At 39.5% G+C, this 24,597-nt stretch overlaps 1 protein-coding gene across 1 annotated transcript in view; it reads left to right on the top strand.

Annotated features, from left to right (window-relative positions):
• The window catches only part of LOC143437292 (uncharacterized), an 85,898-nt gene that overhangs the window by 15,792 nt on the left and 45,509 nt on the right, over positions 1-24,597 (top strand). Inside the window, exon 5 of the mRNA XM_076922102.1 lies at positions 16,855-17,406. Coding sequence (XP_076778217.1) covers positions 16,855-17,406 — 552 coding nt within the window. The remainder of the gene's footprint in view (positions 1-16,854; positions 17,407-24,597) is intronic.

Genomic DNA, 24,597 nt, shown 5'->3' with positions numbered 1-24,597 from the left:
TGTTTGGCCTTGTGGGAGTAGATATTACTGTTTTGAAGGAAGTGAACTCCTAGGGTGTTGGTCTTTGGAGCTTTGGCCAGTACAAAACAGACTCTCCTACCACCTGGCTGGATGACAGTCTCTTCCTGGATGCCTTCTCATGAAGATGCAGAACTCTCAGCTCCTTCTCCAGCATCATGGCTGCCTGCATGCTGACATTCTTCCTGCTATGTTGGTCATGAACTAAACACTTGAAAGTGTAAGACAGACCAAATTAACTATTTGCCTTTAAAACAGTTGCCTTGGTCACAGTGTCTCTTCTTAGCAATGGAAATTCTATCTGATACTGAAGTTGGTACCCCAGGCTGAGGTATTCTTTTTGGTAGGCCTGACCATGCTTTTGCCCCAGACTTAAGTATTTTTATTGGTACACCTGACTATGCTTTTGTTGGAAGCAATGTGGGTTTTTAGACTTTGGATTTGTACATGCATTAAGTGGAACTTCATGGGCCATGCTAGTAGAACACATATTACTAAGGGTGGTTTGAACTTTGTATATAGTTTTTATAATGTTTTGTTGAAGAAGGTTGTTGTTTTTGCTTCCATCTGAAGGTAAAGAGGTTTATTTTGTTAATTTCATTCACAATGGAAGTCTCAGGAAAGCCAAGCATAGCCTTTAGCCTCTGTTTACTCTCATGGTGATTGTTTTGATCACGCTTAGTAAACTTAGGAAAGAAAAATATAAAATCTTAGGTTCAAAGAGAAAATCTCACCAGGAATTTGAATGAAGCTAAATCTTGTGATCACAGATCCACAACGTTATTAAAGAAATGGTGATATTATGGCAAGATTCCATCCACCTAAACATATGGATGTGAAGTTGTATGGATGAGAACTGTATAATGTTAGGCATTATTATTAACTGGTTATAGTTTTTATGTGGACATAAGAAGATACAATTATGTGTCAAATTGACAATGGACAGATTGTGATTACTATACTGGGTTTTCAATTTAAAATCTAAAAGGAAATACTTAGGTCCAGGCATAATGGTACATGCCTTAAATCCCAGGAGATCAGAGTCAAGCAGATCTCTGATTCAAGTCATCCTGGTAAAGAACAAGCTTTAGGTGATGAAAAGCTTAGGTACAGGGAAAGTGTTACACATGTATTACCCAACATTCAGGAGACAGAGCCATGCAGATCTGAGTTCAAGTTTCATCTACAGAGCAAGTTCAAGGACAGCTGAGCTTAGGCAGTAATGTTGAAAAATAGAAAGGTGGTGATGATGTACTAGAAGAGGCCATGTTCTGGCAAAAACAAGCAGAGGAACTCAGCAGCTTTCTTTTTGTGGTTCTTACTTTAGAGGCAAGAAGAGAAGGGACGACTGAGACAATTCATGCTGGTTGGCTATAGTTAAAAAATTAGTGGTGACAAAGAAGAAACCAGCATCACTGAGGTGACATCTTATGATAAGTGTTTTCTGAGAGGAGAAAAAAGCTGTATTCCAGAGGTAGCAAAGGTTGTCCCTTGTGGTGCAGCTTGACTCAGTCCTGGGTAAGACTCACCCAGGTGGCACTGGTTTTAAGGCATCAATGTGTCATGCAGTGCAGCTAAGGCTTGGCACCATGAAGGGAGCATGAGAGGAATGCTGTGAAGACTGTTTGTCACAGAAGAACCCAGCATATTGAAGATGTCAGTCCCGTGGGATGAGCAGAAAGAACAGCAGCAGCAGTTGAGTGGAGTCAAGCAGAACCTAGTGTACTATAGAGGGAAGAGCTGGAGAGAGACCCAGCTTCTTTAATGGAGCGCAGAAGATGATCTGTGGATCCCAGATACTGGAACAAGAAGCTGTAATTTTGAAGTTTCTTTCGAGACCCCAAGAGGTTTAGATTCCCGAGCAGTGGGATACCTTCTCAGGCAAACTCCTTTCAGGAAAGAAAATCAGCCAAAGAGAAAGAATTGTGCTGCAGTGAGCAAAGCAGGAAGGAGTTGGAGATCTGAAGAACGCTTTGACATCAGACATGGAGATGCAGAGTTTGGAGATTGCCTTGCTGGTTTTTGGTCTTCTTTTGGCCCAGTATTTCCTCATAATGGTGATTAAGAATGGTGACCTATATCCTGTTAATTTGGATGGATAAGATGTGCTATTTGTTTTGGAAAGTATAGGGGATTACAGTTGAATGATTGGGTGAATCTCAGAAGAGACTTTGAACTTTGGACTTTAAACATTTATGAGACTTCAATAGATGATGAGGACTTTTTAATTTGAACCTCACATATTTTGTATTATGCTACTTTTAAATATGGTCCCCATACACTCATGTGTTGACACAATTATATGGGGGCCAGGCAGTGGAATGTGGTAGTATAAATATGTTTGGCTCATGTGAGGAAGTTATGAGATGTGGCCTTGTTGGAGGAAGTGCATCACTATGGGTGTGGTCTTTGAAGTTCCACCCAGTGTAGAATGGGCCCTCCTATTAGCTCCCCAGCAGACAATCTCTTCCTGGCTGTCTTTGGATCAAGATGCAGAACTCTAAGCTTCTTCGCCAGCATCATGTTTTCTTTCATGCCTGCCATGCTTCCTGCTGTGATGAAAAAGGACTAAATCTCTGAAACCATAAGCCAGTCCCAATAAAACTGTTGCTTTCATAGGAGTTGCCTTGTTCATGATTTCTCTTTATAGTAATGGAAACACTAAGACAGAAACCCTGTGAGTGTATTTAATATGGTCAAGCCTTTGCACAATTCTAGAGTCTTCATTGTCATGAAAGAATACATGGTAGAGTCTAAGCACGCCCCCTGTGACACAGGACATACCTCCTGAGTCTTAAACATGCCCCAAGAGTCTTAAACATGTTCCCTGTGACTCAGGACATGCCCCCTGTGACTCAGGACATGCCTCCAGTGACTCAAGACTCATCCCCTGAGTCATAAAAACACCCCCCTGTTACTCTGGAAACAGTTTTAAACAGGCTCCCTGTGTCACAGGAACGACCCCCTGAGTCTTAAGCAAACCCTCTGTGACTCTGGACATGCCCCCTGATTCTTAAGCTTGCCCTCCTGTGACTCAGATCATGTGTAGATCCCAGATACTGGAACAAGAAGCTGTAGTATTGAAGTTACCTTTGAAACCCTAATACTTTGAGATTCCAGAGCTGTGGGGTACCTGCTCCAGAAAACTGTTTTAGGGAATAAAACCAGCCAAAGAGAAAGAACTTGCTGCAGTGAACAAAGCAGGAAGGAGTAGGAGATCTGAAGAACACTTTGACATCAGACATGGAGATGCAGAATTTGGAGATTGCCTTGCTGGCTTTTGGTCTTCTTTTGTCCCAGTATTTCCTCACAATGGTGAAATATATCCTGTGAAGTATATCCTGTGATTCAGGCCATGCCCCGTGAATTTTAATCACACCCCCTGTGTCTCAGGACACACCCCCTGAGTTTTACGCATACCCACTGTGATTCAGGACATGCCCCCTCAATCTTAAACATGGCCTCTGTGACTCAGGACATGCCCCTGAGTCTTAAGCTTGCCCCCTGTGACACTGGACTTAACTCCTGAGTGCAAAACATGCACCCTGTGACTCAGGACATGCCCACTGAGTTTTACACACATCCCCCTGTGTCTCAGGGCACACCCTTGAGTATTAAACATACATTCTGTGACTCAGGACACACCCACAGAGTCCTAATGGACATGTTTAGTATAATGAAGCATTTGCCGACCTCTTTGTCTTCATCATTATGAAACTATTCATACTGGACAGTAGTTACATACTGTGCTAAAGCCTTTACGTCATGAGGTCCACTGAGATCCAACACAACTCAACCGCAGGACAAGGCACATGATAAGAATTTATTGTAATCAAGTCACTGCTGATAAATAAGGGCCACAAAATTACACTCAGAAGCTCAGCTGCAATACCCCAGCCTCAGCCCCACCCTGAACCAGAAAGTTATATAGCTTCCAAAAGTCAAAACCACAAAGTCCTGTGCCAAGTTACAGCTACATTTTTCTCCCAATCACGTTTGTTTTTTTTTTTTGTTTGTTTGTTTGTTTTTACTTTATGTCAACTGATACAGAATGTAGGTTGTATGGTCAACATTATCACAGCCATTTGTTCTTTTGTGGTTAGTAACTTGGATTATATTTTGAGAAATAAAACATGAATAACAGAGATTACTGTTAGGAATGAAGACCCCCAAACTTGGGAGACCCTAAATCCAGTCTTGAGAAGTAACGGCCACCCACAAACTCACATGATACCATACCTGGATGCAATCAGCAGAGGTTTATTAGGGAGAAGAGTTGGCAACCAACAGTCAAACAGCTCACTCTCACAGGAGTAGAGTTTGACAAAAGACCAGCAAGCTGAGGGGCTTTTTAAAAAGCAAAAACCATATATCAGAGGAGTGAGAAGGGGGGTGAGGGGTTGTCAAGGATACATAACATAAAAAATAGTGGAACATTGCAGAGGAGCCCAAACCTAAATGATTCAGGATCATGTAGAAAGAGCACTCTGCAACCCATTCTTTCCTCACAAAAATGTGGTCTTGCCATGTCACTTGTTCAACTATTTTTTGATTAACTAGTTGATCCAATTTTTAAGTCCTTGCTTTTTGGGCAGTTAACCAGTAAACAGATAGTGGTGAGATGGCTCAGAAAACCAGTGTTCAAGTTCCAGAAAAGACATGGTGGCTCATGACAAATGGATCTGATGCCCTCTGCTGGCATGCAAGGGTACCTGCAGAAAAAAAGCCATCTAAATTAGCCATTAGTATTAGCAATCAGTTAACCAGTAAAGGGCAATTTCACTTAGACAATCTTAGTATTACTTGGTGAGGTAACCTGTGGAGTGTCTAACACTTGAGTTGTTTTATTTGTTATTTAGGGGAAAAGGTCAAGGGATCTATTAAGTTCTACTTTCAGAATAAGCTGGGGCTAAAGAGATGGCACAATTGTTAAGAGTGCTTGCTGCTCTTGCAGAGGAGCAGAGTTTAGTTTGGTTACCAATTGAACCAGAATCAGACATTTTAAGGCATATTTGGAGTAATATTTAGTACACTTAGCCATGGTTTCAGTTACTTGCAACTATAGTCCACTTCAGAAAATTGTGTGTGTGTGTATTTGTGTGTATGTGTGTCTGTGTGTGTGTGTGTGTGTGTATCAGCACTAATCCAACAATGCTACATGGAAACTTCCAGAAAACACTCCATAAGTTTAAATCAATACTGTTCTTAGCTGTACATTGTCACCTCACACTATTTTGTCAAAATGAATCATCCATCTTGCTTTATAAACTAGAATAGGGTCCAGACCTTGGGCACCTTTGACATCAGGATAGGAAGCTGAGAAAAGTAGCCTGAACCTCTTCTTGCCTCTGCAGCAGTCTGAACCTCTTCTTGCCTCTGCAGCAGTCTGCAGTGTTTATGATTTATTGAAAAGCCTCAGGTGTATGGGGATCATGAATTGCAGTTGGGATTTGCTTTCAGAAATGCCATCTAGGAGCCCAATGAACAAACAGAAAAATGTACTACGGTAAACATTCTTTTAACATTCAGGTTTGACTTTGATTTTTCATTTTGCTACTTAATTCCTGTGAGAATTCAGATGGGGTAGAGGAACCATTCTGAGCCTTGGTCTCCTTATACACAAAGGAGGATACTAGGACTTCTCTTACATGGTGACTGTGCAGATCAGCTGTGATAACCTTTATGGAGCTTAGCTCTGAGGAGATAGATATTCAGTACAGTACATCATAGCTGTTTCTGTTATTCATATAAAGTTGTCCTTGACTAAATTCACATGAAAATGACAGAGGAATTGGAGGTCAGCAACAGAGTAAGCCCAAAGACTAACTTGTGACCAACATGGCTACCTAGCAGATTTCCACCATGCAGGACTGAATCCTCCCTGCAAAACAATGGTGAAATGGGGAGGGAATTCACAATTCAAAAAATGTACCTGGCTGCTGCTTCCAGTTGTTCCTATTCCAAGGAAAGTTTCAGACCAATATTATCATTTTATATTTATTCTACCTGTGTGGATATATTGATTAAATATATTTTTGTCCTTTCATATCAATTTTTATTTTCATCAGGAACAAAATGAACTAGGGTCAAGTTAACAAATTTAATTTACTTGTAATTCATTTGCTATTAAGTACATCATATGAATAACAAATCATGTCTCAGGTATATATTCTACATGTAATTAATAAAAAGTCAAAATTTATAAACCATAAATTTGTGTCTATTGCTTGTGTGGGTTTTCTCTTTCTGAATTTTCAATGTCAAGTGAAAACTTCACAGAGAAATCTTTAATAAGCATATTTTTAGGTTGGGAAGAAGTTAAACCAGACATGTCTAGAGCAGAAGAATACTGAGAGGATTTTATCTCAGAAGAAAATTAACTGCAGCAATAGCTGACAGTGAGACCCAGCATAGGGTAGCATAAATGTTCTTTGCTGGCAGCAGGCTGTGTGGCTCTTGACAACTTATCCTTTGATTATCTGTGGGGTTCTGTGAATATCAAAGTCTTTGCTTCCTTTGTCAGTATGCTAGTTTTGGAGGCAAATGGCTGGGAAAACTTTTAGTTTCTTTTGAGAAGTTTTTCTCTAAGTAAGAGAGAGGCTATTAGAATAAGAATAAAACAAACCATTAAGATATAAAATGAATACATTTTAGGCCTGATATTTTGTTGAGGGCTGCACTCTGCCTCAACACTTTGGGGGCTTACTGCTCTGGTCAAGAGAGAGAGTGAGGCCGGAGGGGCAGGAGACACAAATACTGGAGACAAGACAGGGTGTGTGGTCAGGTCTTAAGTCTCGTCCCCCCCCTCTCTCACCCTGTCTCACTTATTGAAAGGAAATCTGGGGTATTTATAAACACAAGCAGGAGAACACAGGTGAAAACACTTTACCATGTGCACCATGCAGCTGAGGTCAATAAACAGCAAAACAGGCTATGTGGGATAAACAATATTCTTATCAGAGTGTGCTTCAGCTGTTATATGCTTTTGAAAACCAAGTCTTTCATCAGGGTGCATGGTTCCAGATGGCTGCAAAGTTGATCTAGCCACTTTCTGCTAAAAGTCGGCTCCCAACAATATTTCTTCTTTGTGTAATAGGGATAATATTGACTCAGTGGGACCATAAAGAATAATGGTGACCACATTAACCTTAACCCTGAACCCAACCCTATCCTAACCCTCACATCTTAATTTCCTAACCCCCTAAATCAAATTCTACAAACCTTATGCTAATCCTACCCATGATTGTCTAATCCCCTAACACTAACTCAAATCCTGCTTGTTGTGGGGCATATTTTTATTACAATTTTTAAAGTGAGAAACCCTTTATTAATATTGATGTTTTGAGATGTTCAGATCCACCTTTAATCTGGAATATAGATTCTTTTGACAACCTACATATATAAAGGACATTTAACAGGGCAGTGTTTTTGTTTTTTTTATTGGCCCTACTTTTTTGTACAAAACAAAGATGATTTGTTTGTTTATTTACATTTTAAAACTGGTATTAGTAAGTACTTACTTCTTCAGAATTCTGGCATACACTGAATATCAGCTGTAATATCTTGCAGCATGAAATCAACCAGTTCTTGATTTCCTTGATCTAATTTCCCTTGTCAAACAGCATTTATTGGGACATTCTATTAAATAGCATTTCTGTATACAAAGATTTATTCTATGATTTGAGCTATGTTTATCTACAGAACCTGTACTAAACAACTGTTGTTTTCTCCACTATTACACTAATGAAGATGTACTGGCTAACAATAGTGCTCACCTGTGTTTCCCTTTTGATTCTGGCTTTTCTTCAGGGTTGATTGATACCTGTCATCTGGTGAAAGGAAGCTGCAGTTTCCCTGAGCCCTGCATGAAGAAACAAAACTAGATTCTTGATTCCTAAAATCCCTCTTTAGTGTTAGCATTCTGTCTAAAACTCTACCTCACAGTTACCTGGTGATAACCAGGTATGCTGCTCCCCACAGTTACCTCTTTAAAGAGAGACTGAATGTTTTCTATGTATGTGGGGGAGGTGTCGGGTAAAGAGATGTCTCTGCAGACATGCTGAGATATCTTTTCTCCCTGATGAACCAGCCAGATGACATTATAGTATGGAATATAGTATATTTATGACATGGGGAGGGGAGTTAAGAGGGTAGTAGAGGCAAGCAAAGACAGAGAGAGGCAGAATGTAGAAAAGTAGAGGCCTGGCTTGAGCATGTGGAGAAAGAGGGGAGAAGGGAATGGAAGAGAGTGGGCAATTGATGAACCTAAGATGGCAAGATAAAGAGAGAGCAAGAGATAAAAAGGGAGAGGAAGGGGTAAGCAGCCACCTTTACAGGGGGTCAGTCCTACCTGGCTTTTGCCAGGTAACCATGAGGAGGAGCATACCTGGCTGTTGCCAGGTAACTGGGGTGGAGTTTAGACAGAATTCTAAAGAAATAACCAGTGCATACATTGACTTGTGGGTCAGATTGATACCTACACTGCACACTGAGTACTGAGCTATGGAAGCTGTTCACCTTGATGACAGGAAGAAGAAGGCAAGTGCTGTGAGGAAAGCTCAGGTAAGGTATGGAGTCAGGTCCTGGTAACTGCAGGATCATTGCTCTCAGAGGGGAGGTGCAGGCAGCTGAACAGCCAGAGCTGCAATGCTCGGTTCTCTCCCAGGGCTGGGTGGGGTGAGGTTCCTCTTTGAAGACAGAAACCAAAGCTAATGGAGTGCAAACCCCTCCTCAGCTCTAGAAAACATCTGACCCTGGCCCAGAAGCACACTTTAACCTTGAGGAGCGGTAAGACTCACTGGCCAATCAAGGCTCCCTGGCAGACCTGCCAATCAGAAAAGGAGGCCGATTCTTCTGGGTGCCACTCTGCAAGTTTCCTGTTCCTGTGCAGGCTTGAATGGTCATCTGTGCCCTGCTCTGAGCTCTGCTGTGGGTGCTGTGTGGAGACCTCAGGGAAGCTCTGAAATCGAGTCATGGTGAGCACAGGATCACGGCCCACAATGGGCAGGGGCAGGCGGCTGAGCAGTGGGAGCTGGGGTGCTGGATCCTCTCTAGGGCTGCATGGGAAGCATCAGCTAGATGTGACCACCTGTGAGGTCCCTGGTGATGCTCCTCACTTGTTAGATCAGGAGGTGACCTCTGGGTAACTTCACTATCTTGTCTGATTCTGAATCTGCCCAAAACATTTGGAATTCCTAGTTGTCCTAGTTGTTTAGTGCCAGGAAACTTTTAGACTCAACCTTTTTTTATTATTGACAGATGTATCCATTTTGTTTTATTCATCTTTAATGTCTGAGACCCTCTCTTCCTTTCCTGTTCCCTCTGTGAACCTTACCTCTGTGGTTGTCAGTGCACAGGTAATTTCAATGCTCTGCTCTCAGGGACTTAGCAACTGCTTTAGTCTTTCCCTGCCTCCATCACCTGCTGCTGTTGTCAGGTGTGCTTTATATACAGGGACCACCAGCTACACAACTCTCTCTGTTTGTTCCCTGTCTCTGTTCTCTGCACATGCCCCTCTCTATTCTCTTTCTCTACTCTCAGGTCTCTCTGCTCCCTGTCGGTCTGCCTGTCTGCAGGTCCTCTTCTGTGCCGCTATCCCTCCCCCAGGTTCTCACTCATCTTCCTGTTCCCAAACAACCTCTTTTGTACCATATCTGCTTTTTAATTTCTCAGGCCCTGCTGTGATAGGTTAGCTTGGATTTCTTGCTGACATATTTTCCTGGTTGTTATTTATTATATTCCAATGGTGGTGTCTAGTCATCTGGGTTTGAAGTGATTATTGATTTGGATAATGATTTTGGATTTGTCTTGTTTGGGTGGGAGTTTTGTTCATGGGTTACTGTTTTATGTATGGATTTGAAAAGAGCTTTGGCTGAGTGGTGCTTTTTTTATTGACATGTTTGTTTGTTATGTTCAAGAGGGAATGCTTGCTAATGTTGAAAGCTGGGAGAAGAGGTGAGCAGGAAGAGATGATCTTAGTAATCTACAAGGAGACTTTGTCATTAGCGATGTTAAGCTCCTTCTGTTGGTTAGTACAGTAAAATTGTGAAAATTGCATTTGAGATAACAAATAGTGTGGTAGATCTAAAGAAAGTTTACCTTGTGTCCTTTCAGACATGGCATGTGGGTGAACAGGAAGTATCTGCCCAAGTGGGTGCTATGATACAGGGATGAGGCAGGAAAGGAAGGGCAAGTGGGGATTGTCTGCAGTATCTTTAGGAGGCATGCACAAGGGGAGAGGTAATTTCCACTAATATTCTTTTCCAAAGGTGAGGCCACTGGTCTTCTGTGCCAGTTGTCAGGGAAACTGATATTAGGGTTTGCAGTAACAGACAGTGAGGTAGGTCTTTGGGTAAAGTACCTGCTCTACTGTCAGGCATGGCTTCCAGGTAAACAGTAGTATGTTTTGATAATAAGGGGCTTAGTCAAAAAGATGAGTTTATGAAGTCCAACCAACTCTGTTTTTGAGATTTCACAAAGTCCACTTGAGCAAACATCCTATAACTAAACCCTCTTATCAACAGCCAGTCAAGGTACAACAGCAGGGTTTAGCTACAAATAGATAACTAGTAAACCTTAAAGAGGAAAAAAAGTTATCCTACCCATCATAGTTGTCAGATGGTTTTATCTCCTTGTTTGGTTCTTGCAAATTATGCCAGACATGCCATTTCTAAAAAATTAAGTTGGTGACCTGTATGTTAATGCCCAATCTTGCTGTAACTACAATAAATACTCAGCACCCCTAGACTTGGTCTCTCAGTTTGGACCTGATGTGAGATTGATTGTGGAGAATCCTTGTTACTGAGCTCAAAGTACAGACCTTTGTGTATTTGCATTGCAATAGGTTCTTGGTGGTCTCTGGGGTCCCAGTGACTTGGGCACAACATCTTGGTGCATGGACTGCAACCCTGAAACCTTAAGGAATCCTAACTGAAGGCTGAAGTGTCATTGTTGTTCTTTGTGTCAGTGTCTTATCTGTCAGATTTGTGTCTGTGTGCCTTGGTTTTTGGATTTTTTGTTGATTATTTGCAGAGGGAGATGACTAAAGTAACTGTGGAAGCAAAGTATAGTGGATGCCTTGGAGAGTTGAAGCCACAAAGGGCTTGGAAAAAGTTTCAGAGCCTGGTGTAGGGGGTGGTATGTCCATTATCTTAATTTCTGGGGAGGTTAGAACAGACTTAGAACCCTGCTACAGGGCTGACAGCTACCTTCCTATCTTCATTTTCTCCTCTAAGTGGAGCAATCTACTGAGTAGCCTTTATGTCCCCTTGTGGCTATCTATTTTGTGTGTAGCATTTTGTTATTTTCTGACTGAGGAAATGAGACAGACACTACCCCAATGAATTTAGTTACTAACCCCATACCTTGGGTTAAATCCTTCTAGACCCATTGACTAGTCCATGACAGAGAGCTCTTCGATACAGCATTCAGGGCAAAATCAGGCTCTGCCTACCTTGTTTTACAGGGTAGAAAGACAAAGACCTCATTTCCCACCTCCTGAACTACCCTCTGCCCAGTTCATATGTGACTCTGTAGTTTTGAACTTGGAGCTGTCATAAGATGGAAGGTTGTTCTTCATCGATTCTCACAAATTTAGCATATTTTCCTTAGACCAGAGATCCTGTCCTTTGTTGGTGGTCATTTGAGTTGTGTGGGACAATCTGCTTTTCTGTCTACCTTCCAGCTGTTTTAGCCTCCTCTTTGGTAGAACTGGCCTGGGAACCCAGGGTTAAAGACACCTCACCCCAGGTCAGCACAGCCTCTGAGCTCCCCACTCCAGTGAATCCTTCCCTGCTGTGAGCCAGGTGAGCTCCCTATTTTGTCCTTGCTCAGCCACAACTCCAACTCCCTCTTGTGGTGGCTGGGGCTCCTGTAATTGATATGGTTAAATCATTGGTTTTATGTTGTAACAACTTCCTCATTTATTATTGTGTCTGTCATAGTTGTTTTCAGTTCTCAGCATTTCAGAGCTACAGTCATCTGAAGGAACCTCTCTAGAGGGTGTGTCCTCATCAGAATGGCTGGTTGCTATGTCTGTGAGAGATAGTGTTGATGATTGATTAGGAAGACTCTTTGTCTGAGGGTAGCAATATCCCTAAGCAAGTGGTCCTGGGCTGGATGAGAGAGCAGGCTGAGCATGAGACAGTGACCAAGCAAAAGAGCAATCCAGGAGATAGTGTGTGTCCATGCTTTTTGCCTTCAGTTTCTAATCTAAGCTCCCAAAATGATGGACTGTGATCTGACTGAACCACGTAGAACAACCGCTTATTACCTGAGATGCTTTTGCTTAGAGGATTCAATCACAGCAGCAGAGTAGCAAGTTAGAACTACAACAACAGCCTAATATTGCTGCTTTACAGAATCTATGTTGTAGACTGTATTCTTGTGGACAGGACAAATTTTGGGTAGAAAGACAATAGGATTGGTTGGTGTCTTTAACTCTCCATTGTGTGTCCTGCCTGACTGCAAGAGCTGGCCTCTTCAGTGTCCATATCTAACTGCTATGCATCTCAGCTAAGATCAACCTTAGACTCCTTGGTACCTTTTTATGGTCTCTGGCACATCCCAAATGTACCCCAGCCCCAACACCCAGCTGCAGATGTTGATTCATTTTCTCCTTCTGGCCCTCTGTTGTCTCTCACCACACCTTTCCTGGTTCTCCTCAATTCCCATTTTTTGTCTGCTCTCTCATCCATCTCTCTTCCATTTGCTTCCTATGATTGTTTTACTCCCCCTTCTGAGTGAGATTTAACTGTGTTCATTTCAGACTTCCTTCTTCTTTAGTTTCTTTGGGTCTATGGAGTGTAGTGTGGGTTTCCTGTATTTTATGATTATTCACTTGTAAGTGAGTACATACATGCATGTGATTTTAGATCTTGGTTACCTCACTGAGATAATAATTTCTAGTTGTATCCATTTGCCTGCAAAATTCATGATATTCTTGTATTTGATAACTAAATAATGTTTCATTTTGTAAATGAATCATATTTTCTATATTCATATTTTGGTTGAGGGACATCTGGATTCTTTCCAGTTTCAAGCTGTTATAAATCAAATGACTATGAACTTAGTGGAGACCCTACTCTATGTCACCTGCCTTCACAGAGTTCCTCCTGTACCTCCTGTTTGACTTTTGAGAGGGTGTGGGCCCCTGGGTATCCATGATGGTGTATCAAGTCTCTATTGGGGTAGGTGCATCCTCTCCACTGAGGCCAGACGTGGCAGCCCAGTTAAGGGAACAGATTCCAAAGATAGACAGCAGCTTTAGGGACAGCTCCTGGTACAAATGTTGGAGGACCATCATGAAGACTGAGCTGCACATCTGCTACATATGGGCCAGGGTCCTTTGTCCAGCCTGTGTGTGTTATTGTTTGTGGCTCTGTCTCTGAATGTCCCCAAGGATCAAGGTTAGTTGAGTCTGTTGCTCTTCCTGTGGAGTTCCTGTCCTCTTCAGGGCCTTCAATCATTTCCCCAACTCTTCCCTCAGAGTTACAAAGGTTCATGCAATGTTTGACTGTGGATCTCCATTTCTGCTTCAGTCAGCTGCTGGGTGGAGCCTCTCAATGGACAATTATGCAAGGATCCTATGTGGGAGCATCATAGAATATCCTTAATAATCTCATGGATTCGAGCTTGTCCTTGTGTGTCTCCCATGGAATGAGTTTTTATTGGCCATTCCTTCAGTCTCTGCTCCAACTTTACCTCTGTATTTCTTTTAGACAGGATAAATTTTGTTCTGGGTGTCTCCAGTGCTCTGGTTGAATCTGATCCTTCAGCTTTCTTCTCATGTTCCCATCCAATCCCCATTTGGACTCTGTCCCTCAATCACATAAGATACTGTGCACACATTTCCTGTTCAATGCTATGCTACTTTGCAAACCTTGTGGTTTTATATTTTTTACTTTATTCATTCTGTTTTTGTTTTTCTAGACCAAATTTCCCTGTGAAGCCTTTCCTGTCCTGATTGTAGATATAGAAACCACAGAAGCCCCCTGACATACTTTTGTTCAATAAGCACATGCTTTTGTGCTGCTCTTCATCCACATCTTTAATTTTGAAATTTGGCCTAATATATACATTATATTCTATTTCTCCCCATGGCTTCTGCTCACGTTATCAATATTATCTGATGCTTCAGATTCATTAAATTGCAGGTGTGTGATGTTCTGCCTAACTCTTATGTTTGTTGTGAAATTTTTGAATAAATAAGTGTATTATGGCTGGATGCATGAATATGAATGACATGTGTGCCTCATCTTTACTGTTGTCAGAAGATGGCCTCAGAACTCCTGATCTTCAAGAAATGGACAGGTGTGGGTCCATATGTGTATGCTAGAAATTGACCACCATTATGTGGAAGACCAGCAAGATCTTTCAACACCTGAGCTACATTTCCTGAACTACATTCTTTATTTCTGATCAACATAGACATTACTGCCACACGGTGGTGGCACATGCCTTTAATCCAAGCACTTGGGAGGCAGAGGCAGGTGGATTTCTGACTTGAAGGCCAGCCTGGTCTACATAGTGAGTTCCAGGACAGCTAGGGCTATACAGAGAAACCCTGTCTCGGAAAAAACAAAACAAAACAAAAAAAAAAAAACAATAAAACAAAATATATACATTACTAATAATTTTGTCTGTTAATTTTTAACTGTTTAAACATACATTCCCTTTTAGTACAAGTTAATTAATGTTGCTGTTTAAACTGGTTCACTTTATGTTTATACAAGATGGATACAGAACTGCAGTGAATGTATAATTCTTTGTAGGAACTTCAGTAAAGAACTGTTAGTTCATTCTAGCATTTTTGTTTCCTGGTTTATTTTTGTAGCAGAGTGAGGTTCTTAACATGTAAGTTTTGCTGTCCTGAAACTCATTGCATAGACGGTGCTGGCATCCAGCTCAATGACATACACCTGCCTGTACCTCTGCAATTAAAGATATGAGCAAATACACACAGCTTGCCCATCACTTTTGTAGTTAGTAATTTTTCATCCAGCTTTTCAGATGTTTTCTCAGTAGAGTTGACCTGTTTCCCCTGTGTGTCCCTCTCAGTTGCCATTTGTGCTGCAAGGCTTTATCCTATTCTAAGGGTTCAGGAGTGATACGGGTGAACCCTGTGTCAAGGGTCCAAGTGTCAATATTTCAAGTTTCTTCTAAACTGACATGGTGATTATATTATAATTTGTGTGTCAGCAAATAAGTGAAGGAATCATGTGAATTATAAGATTATATTGTCCAGGAAGCATAACTTTGCTTTGAAGTGATGTCAGTATCAGACTTTCTGTTGTATACATGTATGTGATATTTTAGGATGCAGTGACTTACGATGATGTGCATGTGGACTTCACTGCAGAAGAATGGAATTTGCTGGATCCTTCCCAAAAGAATCTCTACAAAGATGTGATGCTGGAGACCTACTGGAACCTCACTGCTATAGGTAAGACTGTGAATTTTCTTTTGCTTTTCAAAATAAGGGAAAAATGTTTCTGGGTTACTGATGATCATCTCTTGTTTCAATAGAGAACAAGTAACATTGAGTTGAATAAATCAGGCTCATTGCTGTGAAAATTCAGAGTAACTTAAATTTTGCCTAATTCCAATACCATATCATACATTTTCTGGTACCTTGGTTTCAGGCTATAAGTTGAAAGTCCACCATATTGAAGAACAATGTCAAACTTCTAGAAGTCATGAAAGGTAATTTTAATGTCTCAGCTGATACAAATATGCCTGTGAGAAAATTTTAATATGATCTGGAAGCTATAAAAGAAAGCAAGTGTGTAAAATATCAGTCATTTTATTGTAGCTATGATTATAATTTTCTCCCACAACTATGTACCTCAATGTTATCTGACTGGTGATTGCAAGGCATTTCTGTAAGAAAGAAGAGAAGGAAACAATGTCTTAAGAGATTCCTTTATTTGATTTGTATCTACATTAGAACTATGTTGTGGAACTACCAATTTGTGTAGTCTCATAATATTTAGATGTTGCACATTGAATAGTAATAAACATGTATCCATAACCTTCTAATAAGCAAATACTCCATGATAAAATTGGACATATTATTCTAGTGAAATTATTCAGTTTATAGTGTGGTAGGTTTATGAAAATCAAGAATTTTGTCCTGGAGAAACATTAATCATATCTACAATGAACAAAAAGTCAATGTGTGTGCATTCAATGTGAAAAGCTTTCAGTTATTCTTCTTTTTTAATGGGTATATCAAGTGTCAGAATGGATGAAACCATGTGAGCCTAGGGATATCAAAAGGAAAAATGTACCTCTATCTGTTTCAGAACAATGAGAAGATATGTAGTATTCTGCCTTTGGTAAACTTGCTGAATATGATAGCTGTTTGCAGTTAATTGATTTTCTGACTTTACTGGGAACATCCCCAAAGTCACATTGCAGAAAATCTCTATATGTACTAGAAGTTTGGAAATGCCACTGTTCATCCTGGTTCACAGTGCTGCTGTTGTGTGATGCACACTACAGAAAAATCTAAGAATGCAATCAGTGTTTTAATGCTCTGAGTTATCCCATATTTCTTTTGATATGTTAAAAACAACATATAGAAATCTCATATAGAAAAATGAGGCTATAAATATGAGCCATGTAGTAAATATTCTTATGGTCACAGGTATTTTCAAAGAAGTAAAGCAACCCACAGTGAGCAAGTACAACCGTGAACATCAAAGTGATAAAACCTTAAGATCCGAGTGTTCTTTATTATTAGACCAACTGTAAAATTTATTCATATTAATAAAATGATTGATCAGGCTAATGAATGTGGTAAAGCTTTCACATGTGCCCATTATTGTTGCAGACATGAAAGAAGTCATACTGGAGAGAAGCGTTATGAATGTAATCAATGTGGAAAAGCCTTTTCATGGCACAGTAATCTCCAAAGACATAAAAGGACACATACTGGAGAGAAACCTTATGAATGTAATCAATGTGGTAAAGCCTTTTCATGGCTCAGTGCTCTCCAATATCATAAAAGAACACATACTGGAGAGAAACCTTATCAATGTAATCAATGTGGTAAAGCCTTTTCATGTCACCATAGTCTCCAATGTCATAATAGAACACATACTGGAGAGAAACCTTATGAATGTAATCAATGTGGTAAAGGCTTTTCGTATCATAGTAATCTCCAAAACCATAAAAGAACACATACTGGAGAGAAACCTCATGAATGTAATCAATGTGGTAAAGCCTTTTCATGTCACAGTTCTCTCCAAAGACATAAAAGAACACACACTGGAGAGAAACCTTATCAATGTAATCAATGTGGTAAAGCCTTTTCATGGCTCAGTGCTCTCCAATATCATAAAAGAACACATACTGGAGAGAAACCTTATCAATGTAATCAATGTGGTAAAGCTTTTTCATGGCACAGTGGTCTCCGTTATCATAAAAGAACACATACTGAAGAGAAACTGAATGTCATGAATGAGGTAAAGCCTTTCCATAACACAGTAATCTCGAAATACACAAAAGAAAATGTGCAGAGTGATACCTTATGAATGTAGTCAATGTGATAAAGCCTTTGCATGTCACTGTACTGTCCCAACACTTAAAAAAACATATGCTTTAGAGAAACCGTATGAATAGAGTGAATGTGGTAAAGCCTGTGCATATCTCTGTAGTCTCCAAAGACAGAAAAGAACACAAACTGAGCAGAAACCTTTTGATTGTTCTAAAGTTGAGAAATGGTTTATGTGCCACAGTGGTTTCTGAATACAGAAATGAACACATATGAGAGAGAAACCTTCTGAAAGTAGTCAACATGTTAATGCCTCTGCATGTTCTAAGTATTTTTAAAAGAATAAAAGAATTTATATTAGAAATAAATTGTGGTGATCTTAATTTGTTTGACTCTAAGTAATGGCAATATTAAGTGATGTCCATTGTTGGAGTAGATGTTACCTTTTTGAAGGAATTGAATTCCTAGTGTGGTGGTCTTTGGAGCTCAGGCCAGTACAGAACAGACCCTCCTACCACTTGTCTGGAGGACAGTCTCTTCCTGGATGCCTTCACATGAGGATGCAGAACTCTCAGCTCCTTTTCCAGCATCATGGCTGCCTGCATGCTGACATTCCTGCTATGATGGCAATGGACTAAACATTTGAAAGTGCAAGCCAGGTCCAATTAAATATTTGCCTTTAACACAGTTGCCTTGGTTACAATGTCTCTTCTTAGCAATGGAAATTCTATCTAAGGCAGAATTTGGTTCCCCAGACTTAAGCATTGCTATGATAGGCCTGACCTGGTATTTTGTTTTGTTTTATGGAGCAATGTGAATTTTTAGACTTTGGATTTCATATGCGTTAATTGGAACTTACTGGGCCATGCTAGTAGAACACATATGTACTGAGGGTGATTTGAACTTTGTGTATAGTTTTTATGATGTTTTGCAGAAGAATGTTGCTGCCTTTTGCCCTTTTTCTGTAGAGTGTCCTTGAAGATAAGGTAAAGAGGTTGATGTTCATTGCATTGACAAAGGAAGTCTCAGTGAAGCCAGCAAAGCCTTTGACCTATGTTTAGTCTCATGATGATTTGAGTAAGCATAGTAATCTTAGAAAGAAAAAGTATAAAATGTTAGGTCAAAAGAGAAAATCTAACCAGGAAGTTGAATGAAGCTAAATTCTGTAATCAGTGATATTAAATGGTATTAAAGGAATGATGACATTAGTGTAAGATTCCATCCACCTAAACTTACGGATGTGAAGTTGTATGAAGGAGAACTGTATCGTGTTAGGCATTATTATTACCTAGTTGTTGTTTTCATGTGGACACAAGAGTTACCAGTATGTGTGAAGTTGACAATTGATTAATTGTGATTAGTATTCTGGGTTATCATTTTAAGATCTAAAATAAAATACTTAAGTACAGGCATGGAGTATATTCCTTAAATCCCAGATAAACATCAAGCACATCTCTGATTCAAGTCTTCCTGGTACAGACACGTTTTAAGTAAGGAAAAGTTTATTTATGGGCAAAGTGTTACACACATATTACCTAGCATTCAGAAGACAGAGCCCTTTGGATCTGAGTTCTAGTTTAATCTACAGAGCAAGTTCAAGGACAGACGAGCTTAGGCAGTGAAGTTGTTGAAAAATATAAAGCTGGTGATGAAGTAATAGAAGGGGCAATGTTTGGGCCCCAGCAAGCAGAGGAACTCAGCAGCTTTGTCCATGTGGCTCTTCTTTCAGAGGAAAAAATAGAAGGGATGACTGAGACAATTGGTGGTGGTTGCATATAGTTAGAAAATTAGTGGTGATGAAAAAGAAACCAGCATCAGTGAGGTGACATCTGCTGGTGACTGTTTTCTGAGAGAAAAAAGAAGTTGTATTCCAGAGGTAGCCAAGATTGTCTCTTGTGGTGCAGCTTGACTCCTTCCTGTGTAAGACTCACCCAGGTGGCACTGGTTTTAAGGCATGGATGTTTCATGCAGTGCAGCTGAGGCTTGGCACCATGAAGGGAGCATGAGAGGAACACAGTGAAGATTGTTTGTCACAGAAGAACCCAGCATGTTGACGATGTCAGTCCCGTAGGATGAGCAGAAAGAACAGCAGCAGAAGTAGAATGGAGTCAAGCAGAACCTAGTGTCCTATAGAGGGAAGAGCTGGAGAGAGACCCAGCTTCTTTTGAGGGGGAGAGAAGATCATCTGTGGATCCCAGATACTGGAACAAGAAGCTGTAATTTTGAAGTTACTTTGGAGATTCCTGAGCTATTGGATACCTTCTCAGGAAAACTACTTTCAGGAAATATAATCAGCCAAAGAGAAAGAATTGTGTTGCAGTGAGCAGGGCAGGAAGGAGTTGGAGATCTGATGAACACTTGACATCAGACATGCAGATGCAGAGTTTGGAGTTTGCCTTGCTGGCTTTTGGTCTTCTTTTTTCCCAGTATTTCCTCACAAAGGCATTTAGTAATAGTGACCTATATCCTGTGAATTTGGATGGATATTATGTGCTATTTTTTCAAAGTATAGGGGATTATAGTTACATGATTGGATAAATCTCAGAAGAGACTTTGATCTTTGGACTTTCAACATTTATTAAACTTCTATAGATGATGAGGACTTTTTAATTTGAACCTCACATATTTTGTATTATGCTATTTTTAAATATGGTCTTCATACACTCATTTGTTTGCACAATCATATGTGGGCCAGGCAGTGGAATGTGGTAGTATAAATATGCTTGGCTCAGGGAGTGAGAGGAAGTTATTATGAGATGTGGCCTTGTTGGAGGAAGTACATCACTGTGGGGGTGGGCTTTGAAGTTTCATCCAGTGCAGAATGGACCCTCCTATTAGCTCCCTGGCAGACAGTCTCTTCCTGGCTGCCTTTGGATCAAGATGCAGAACTCTCAGCTTCTTCACCAGCGTCATGTTTTTTTGCATGCCTGCCATGCTTCCTGCTATGATGAAAAAGGACTAACTCTCTGAAACTGTAAGCTAGTCCCAATTGAACTGTTGCTTTTATAGGAGTTGTCTTGTTCATGATTTCTCTTCATAGCAAAGGAAACACTAAGACAGACACCCTGTGAGTGTATTTAATATGGTCAGGCCTTTGCACAATACATGCTAGAGTCTAAGCATGCCCCCTGTGACTCAGAACACACCTCCTGAGTCTTTTTGTGTGTTTGTTTTTGTTTTTGTTTTTGTTTTTTGATACAGGGTTTCTCTGTGTAGCCCTGGCTGTCCTGGATCTCACTCTGTAGACGAGGCTGGCCTTGAACTCAGAAATCTGCCTGCCTCTGCCTCCTAAATGCTGCAATTAAAAGCATGCACCACCAGCCACCACTGCCCTGTGCCTCCTGAGTCTTAAACATGCCCACAGAGTCCCAAACATGCTCCCTGTGACTCAGGACATGCCCTTTCAGTTTTAAGCACATCCCCCTGTGACTCAGGACTGATCTCCTAAGTGCTAAACATGCACCCTGTGTTTCAGGACATGCCCACTGAGTTTTACACACATCCCCCTGTGTCTCAGGATACACCCCCTGAGTCTTAAACACGCCCTCTATGACTCAGGACACACCCACAGAGTCCTAATGGACATATTTAGTATAATGAAGCCTTTACACACCTCTGTATTCTTCATCATTATGAAACTATTTATACTGGACAGTGGTTACATACTGTGCTAAAGCCTTTATATCATGGGGTCCACTGAATTCCAACACAACTCAAACACAGGACAAGGCAAATGATAAGAATTTATTGTAATCAAGTCACTGCTGATAAATCAGGAACTCAAAATTATACTTAAAAATTATTATACTTACAAAATTATTGCTTAGCTGCAATACCTCAGCCTCAACCCTACCCTGAACCAGAAAGTTATATAGCTTCCAAAAGTCAAAACCACAAAGTCCTGTGCCAAGTTAGTTACATTTTTCTCCCAATCACATTTTTTGTTTTTACTTTATGACAAATGAAACAGAATGTAGATTATATGGTCTACATTATCACAACTTTTTGTTCTTTTGTGGTTAGTAACATGAATTATATTTTGAGAAATAAATCATGAATAACAAATTATGGTTAGGAACAGTTGTTATGTTTTAGGTAACAAAATATGAATAATAAAAGATGGTCAGATATTTTTAAGTACACAGGTTTCCTATGACCTGGAACTTAAACTTAACTTCAGTTTATGATTAAATGGAAGTTGGTAACAAGAAGGCAGTCCTTACGGCAAGTTTCTTTTGCTTCTTCCCAACATTTGTATATTATAGACATATTTAAATATATAACAGAACACATATTGAAGATATACATAGAAATTTTATCAATGAGATAAAACCTTTTCACAACACAGTCATCTATGAACATAGAAGAATACATTCTGGAAAGAAATGCTATTCATAAGCAATGTGGTAAAGCCTTTGCATGTGGCAGTCGTCCTAGAAACCATGAGATAAAGTCGTAATGCAGAGAAATCCCATAAATGTAGTCAATGTGTTCAAGTTGTATACTTTTTTTTGCTTTTTTGAGACAGGGTTTCTCTGTATAGCCTTGACTGTCCTGGAACTCACTCTGTAGACCAGGCTGGCCTCAAACTCAGAGATTCACCTGCCTCTGCCTCCCGAGTGCTGGAATTAAAGTCGTGTGCCACCACTGCCCCGCAGTTGTGTACTTTCTGGTATCATATAAGAGTAAAGTCTTCAGCATGAAATCAATCTATTAAACCCTTTGTGTATCACAGTTGTCTTTGAAGATCCTCAAGAATACCAAAAGTAATCTGTGACTACAAAGAAATTGGTAAGATCTTACCCAACACACTGAGTTACTGGAGGTTATTTATTCTGAGGAAAAAAATGTGACAAGCATCAACAATCAATTCAAACTTTATTATGTCTGTCTATTTTGTTTGCACTTGCAAAGTCATTTGTGATGTCACTGCATTTTCTTTGTATTTTTAGTTGATCATGTATCCAACAATGTTGCTGAAAGGGCTTATCAGCTCTAGAAATTACATTTGGGAAGTTTTGGTCCACTTGTATCATTTGCAAATAAAGATAATTTTGGCTAGGCAGTGGTGGTGCATGCCTTTAATCCCAGCATTTTGGAGGCAGAGGCAGGTGGATTTCTAAGTTCAAGGCCAGCCTGGTCTACAGAGTGAGTTCCAGGACAGCCAGGGCTACACAGAGAAACCTTGTCTCGAAAAACCAAAAAAAAAAAAAAAAAAAAAAAAAGATAATTTTACTTTCTCCTTTCTAATCTGTATTACCTTTATCTTCTTCAGTTTTATTGCTGTTGCTAAACTTTTAGATAGTATTTCTAATAGATGTGGAGAGAATGGATCACCTACTCTTTTTTGTGAATTAGTGGAATTAATATGAATGTTTCTCCATTTAATTTAATGTTGGTTACAATTTTGCAGTAAAGTGACATTATTATGTTTAGGTATGTCCCTTGTATCCTTAATCACTCCAAGAACTTTATCATAAAGTGAGATTAAATATTGTCACAGAATCATTCATTATCTAATCAGATGAACACTCATTTTATTTTCTTACACATTATGCACATTATATTAAACCATTCCTGGATCTCTTTAATGGAGCCTGCCTCATTGATCATGGAGGATGATCTTTTGAAGTGTTTTCTATGTAATTTAACTTATTTTATTAAATATTTTTGCATCTGTGGTTTTAAGGGAAAATGGTTTGTAATTCTTTTTTTTGTAGCTGGGTCTTTATATTATTTGAATATTTGAGTAACCATGTGTTCACAAAATAAAATCAGCTAAGGTTTCTTCTCTTTCTATATTGTTGAATACTTTGAGGAGTATTCTCATGAACTCCTCTTTAGAAGTCTGGTAGGATTCTACCCTGAAACTCATGGACCTGGACTCTACTTGTTGGCAGACTTGTAATGGCTTCTCTTTTTCTAATTGTTTAGGTCTGTTTAAGTTATTTACCTTAGTTTGATTTAACTTTGGTAAGTGGAACAAATTGAAGAGATTAGCCTTTTCTTTTAGAATTTCTAATTTGGTGGTGTACAGGCATTTTAATACTATGGCTTTACCATTCTCTGGCTTTCTTCATTGTCTGTTATTTTGTCACCATTTTTATTTTAGATTTCATTAATTTGGATATTCTCTGTCTTTTAATAAGTGTTTCTATTTTGTCTAATAAAAGGCTCAAAGGACCAACTCCACGTTTCGTTAATTCTTTCTATTCTCCTCTTTCTATTTTATGGATTTTGATCCCAATTTGACAATATCTTGATGTCTACTTCTTTTCTTCATTGCTCACTCACTTCTTTCTGTTCTAGACTTTAAAGTATGCGCTTAAATTGCCAGTGTGAGAGCTCTTCAATTTTTTTCATGTAAAGATTTTGTGCTATGAACGTTCATCTTAGAGACAGTATCATTTTCTTTGTGTTCCATAAGATTCTGCATGTTGCATATTCATTGGCATTGACTTCTATAAGGTCTCTAATTTCTTCCTTTATTTCTGTCTTAACCTAGTTTTCACTCAGTAGTGAGGTTGCAGTTTCCATGAGTTTGTAAGCTTTGTGTTCTTTCTGGTTTTGTTGATATCTAGCTGTAATCCATGATGATCTGATAAGATACATGGTGGTAGCTTGTCTTTCTTGTATGTATTGAGACCTGCAATGTGTCTGAATATGTTTGCAGTTTACAAGTGAGTTTCATGAAGTGCTAAGCAGAAGGTGTATTCTCTTATATTTTGGTAGAATGTTCTCCAAATTTCAGCTGGATTCATGTTCATGCTATCAGTTAGCTGGAGTATTTCTCTGTTTAATTTCAGTCTGGAGAATTTATTCATTGGTGAGAATGGAGTACTGAAATTTGTAAGTATAATGTATGAAGGTCATCATGTGATATTTACTTTAAAACTCTTTATTATACAAGAGTATGTGACCATATGTTTAAGGCATAGATGTTAAAAATTGAAATGTCATCTATGGTAGTTTTTTCCCTTTGATGAATATGTCGTATCTTTCTCCAATTTTTTGATTTTTTAAAAATTATTTTAAAATGGCTACCCCAGCTTGCTTCTTTGGTCTATTTTCTTGGAATAACT

This window comes from Arvicanthis niloticus, chromosome Y (genome assembly GCF_011762505.2).
Source record: "Arvicanthis niloticus isolate mArvNil1 chromosome Y, mArvNil1.pat.X, whole genome shotgun sequence".
Taxonomy (NCBI): domain Eukaryota; kingdom Metazoa; phylum Chordata; class Mammalia; order Rodentia; family Muridae; genus Arvicanthis; species Arvicanthis niloticus.
The sequence above is the reverse complement of the archived record's forward strand: the minus strand, read 5'-3'. Positions and strand labels throughout refer to the sequence as shown.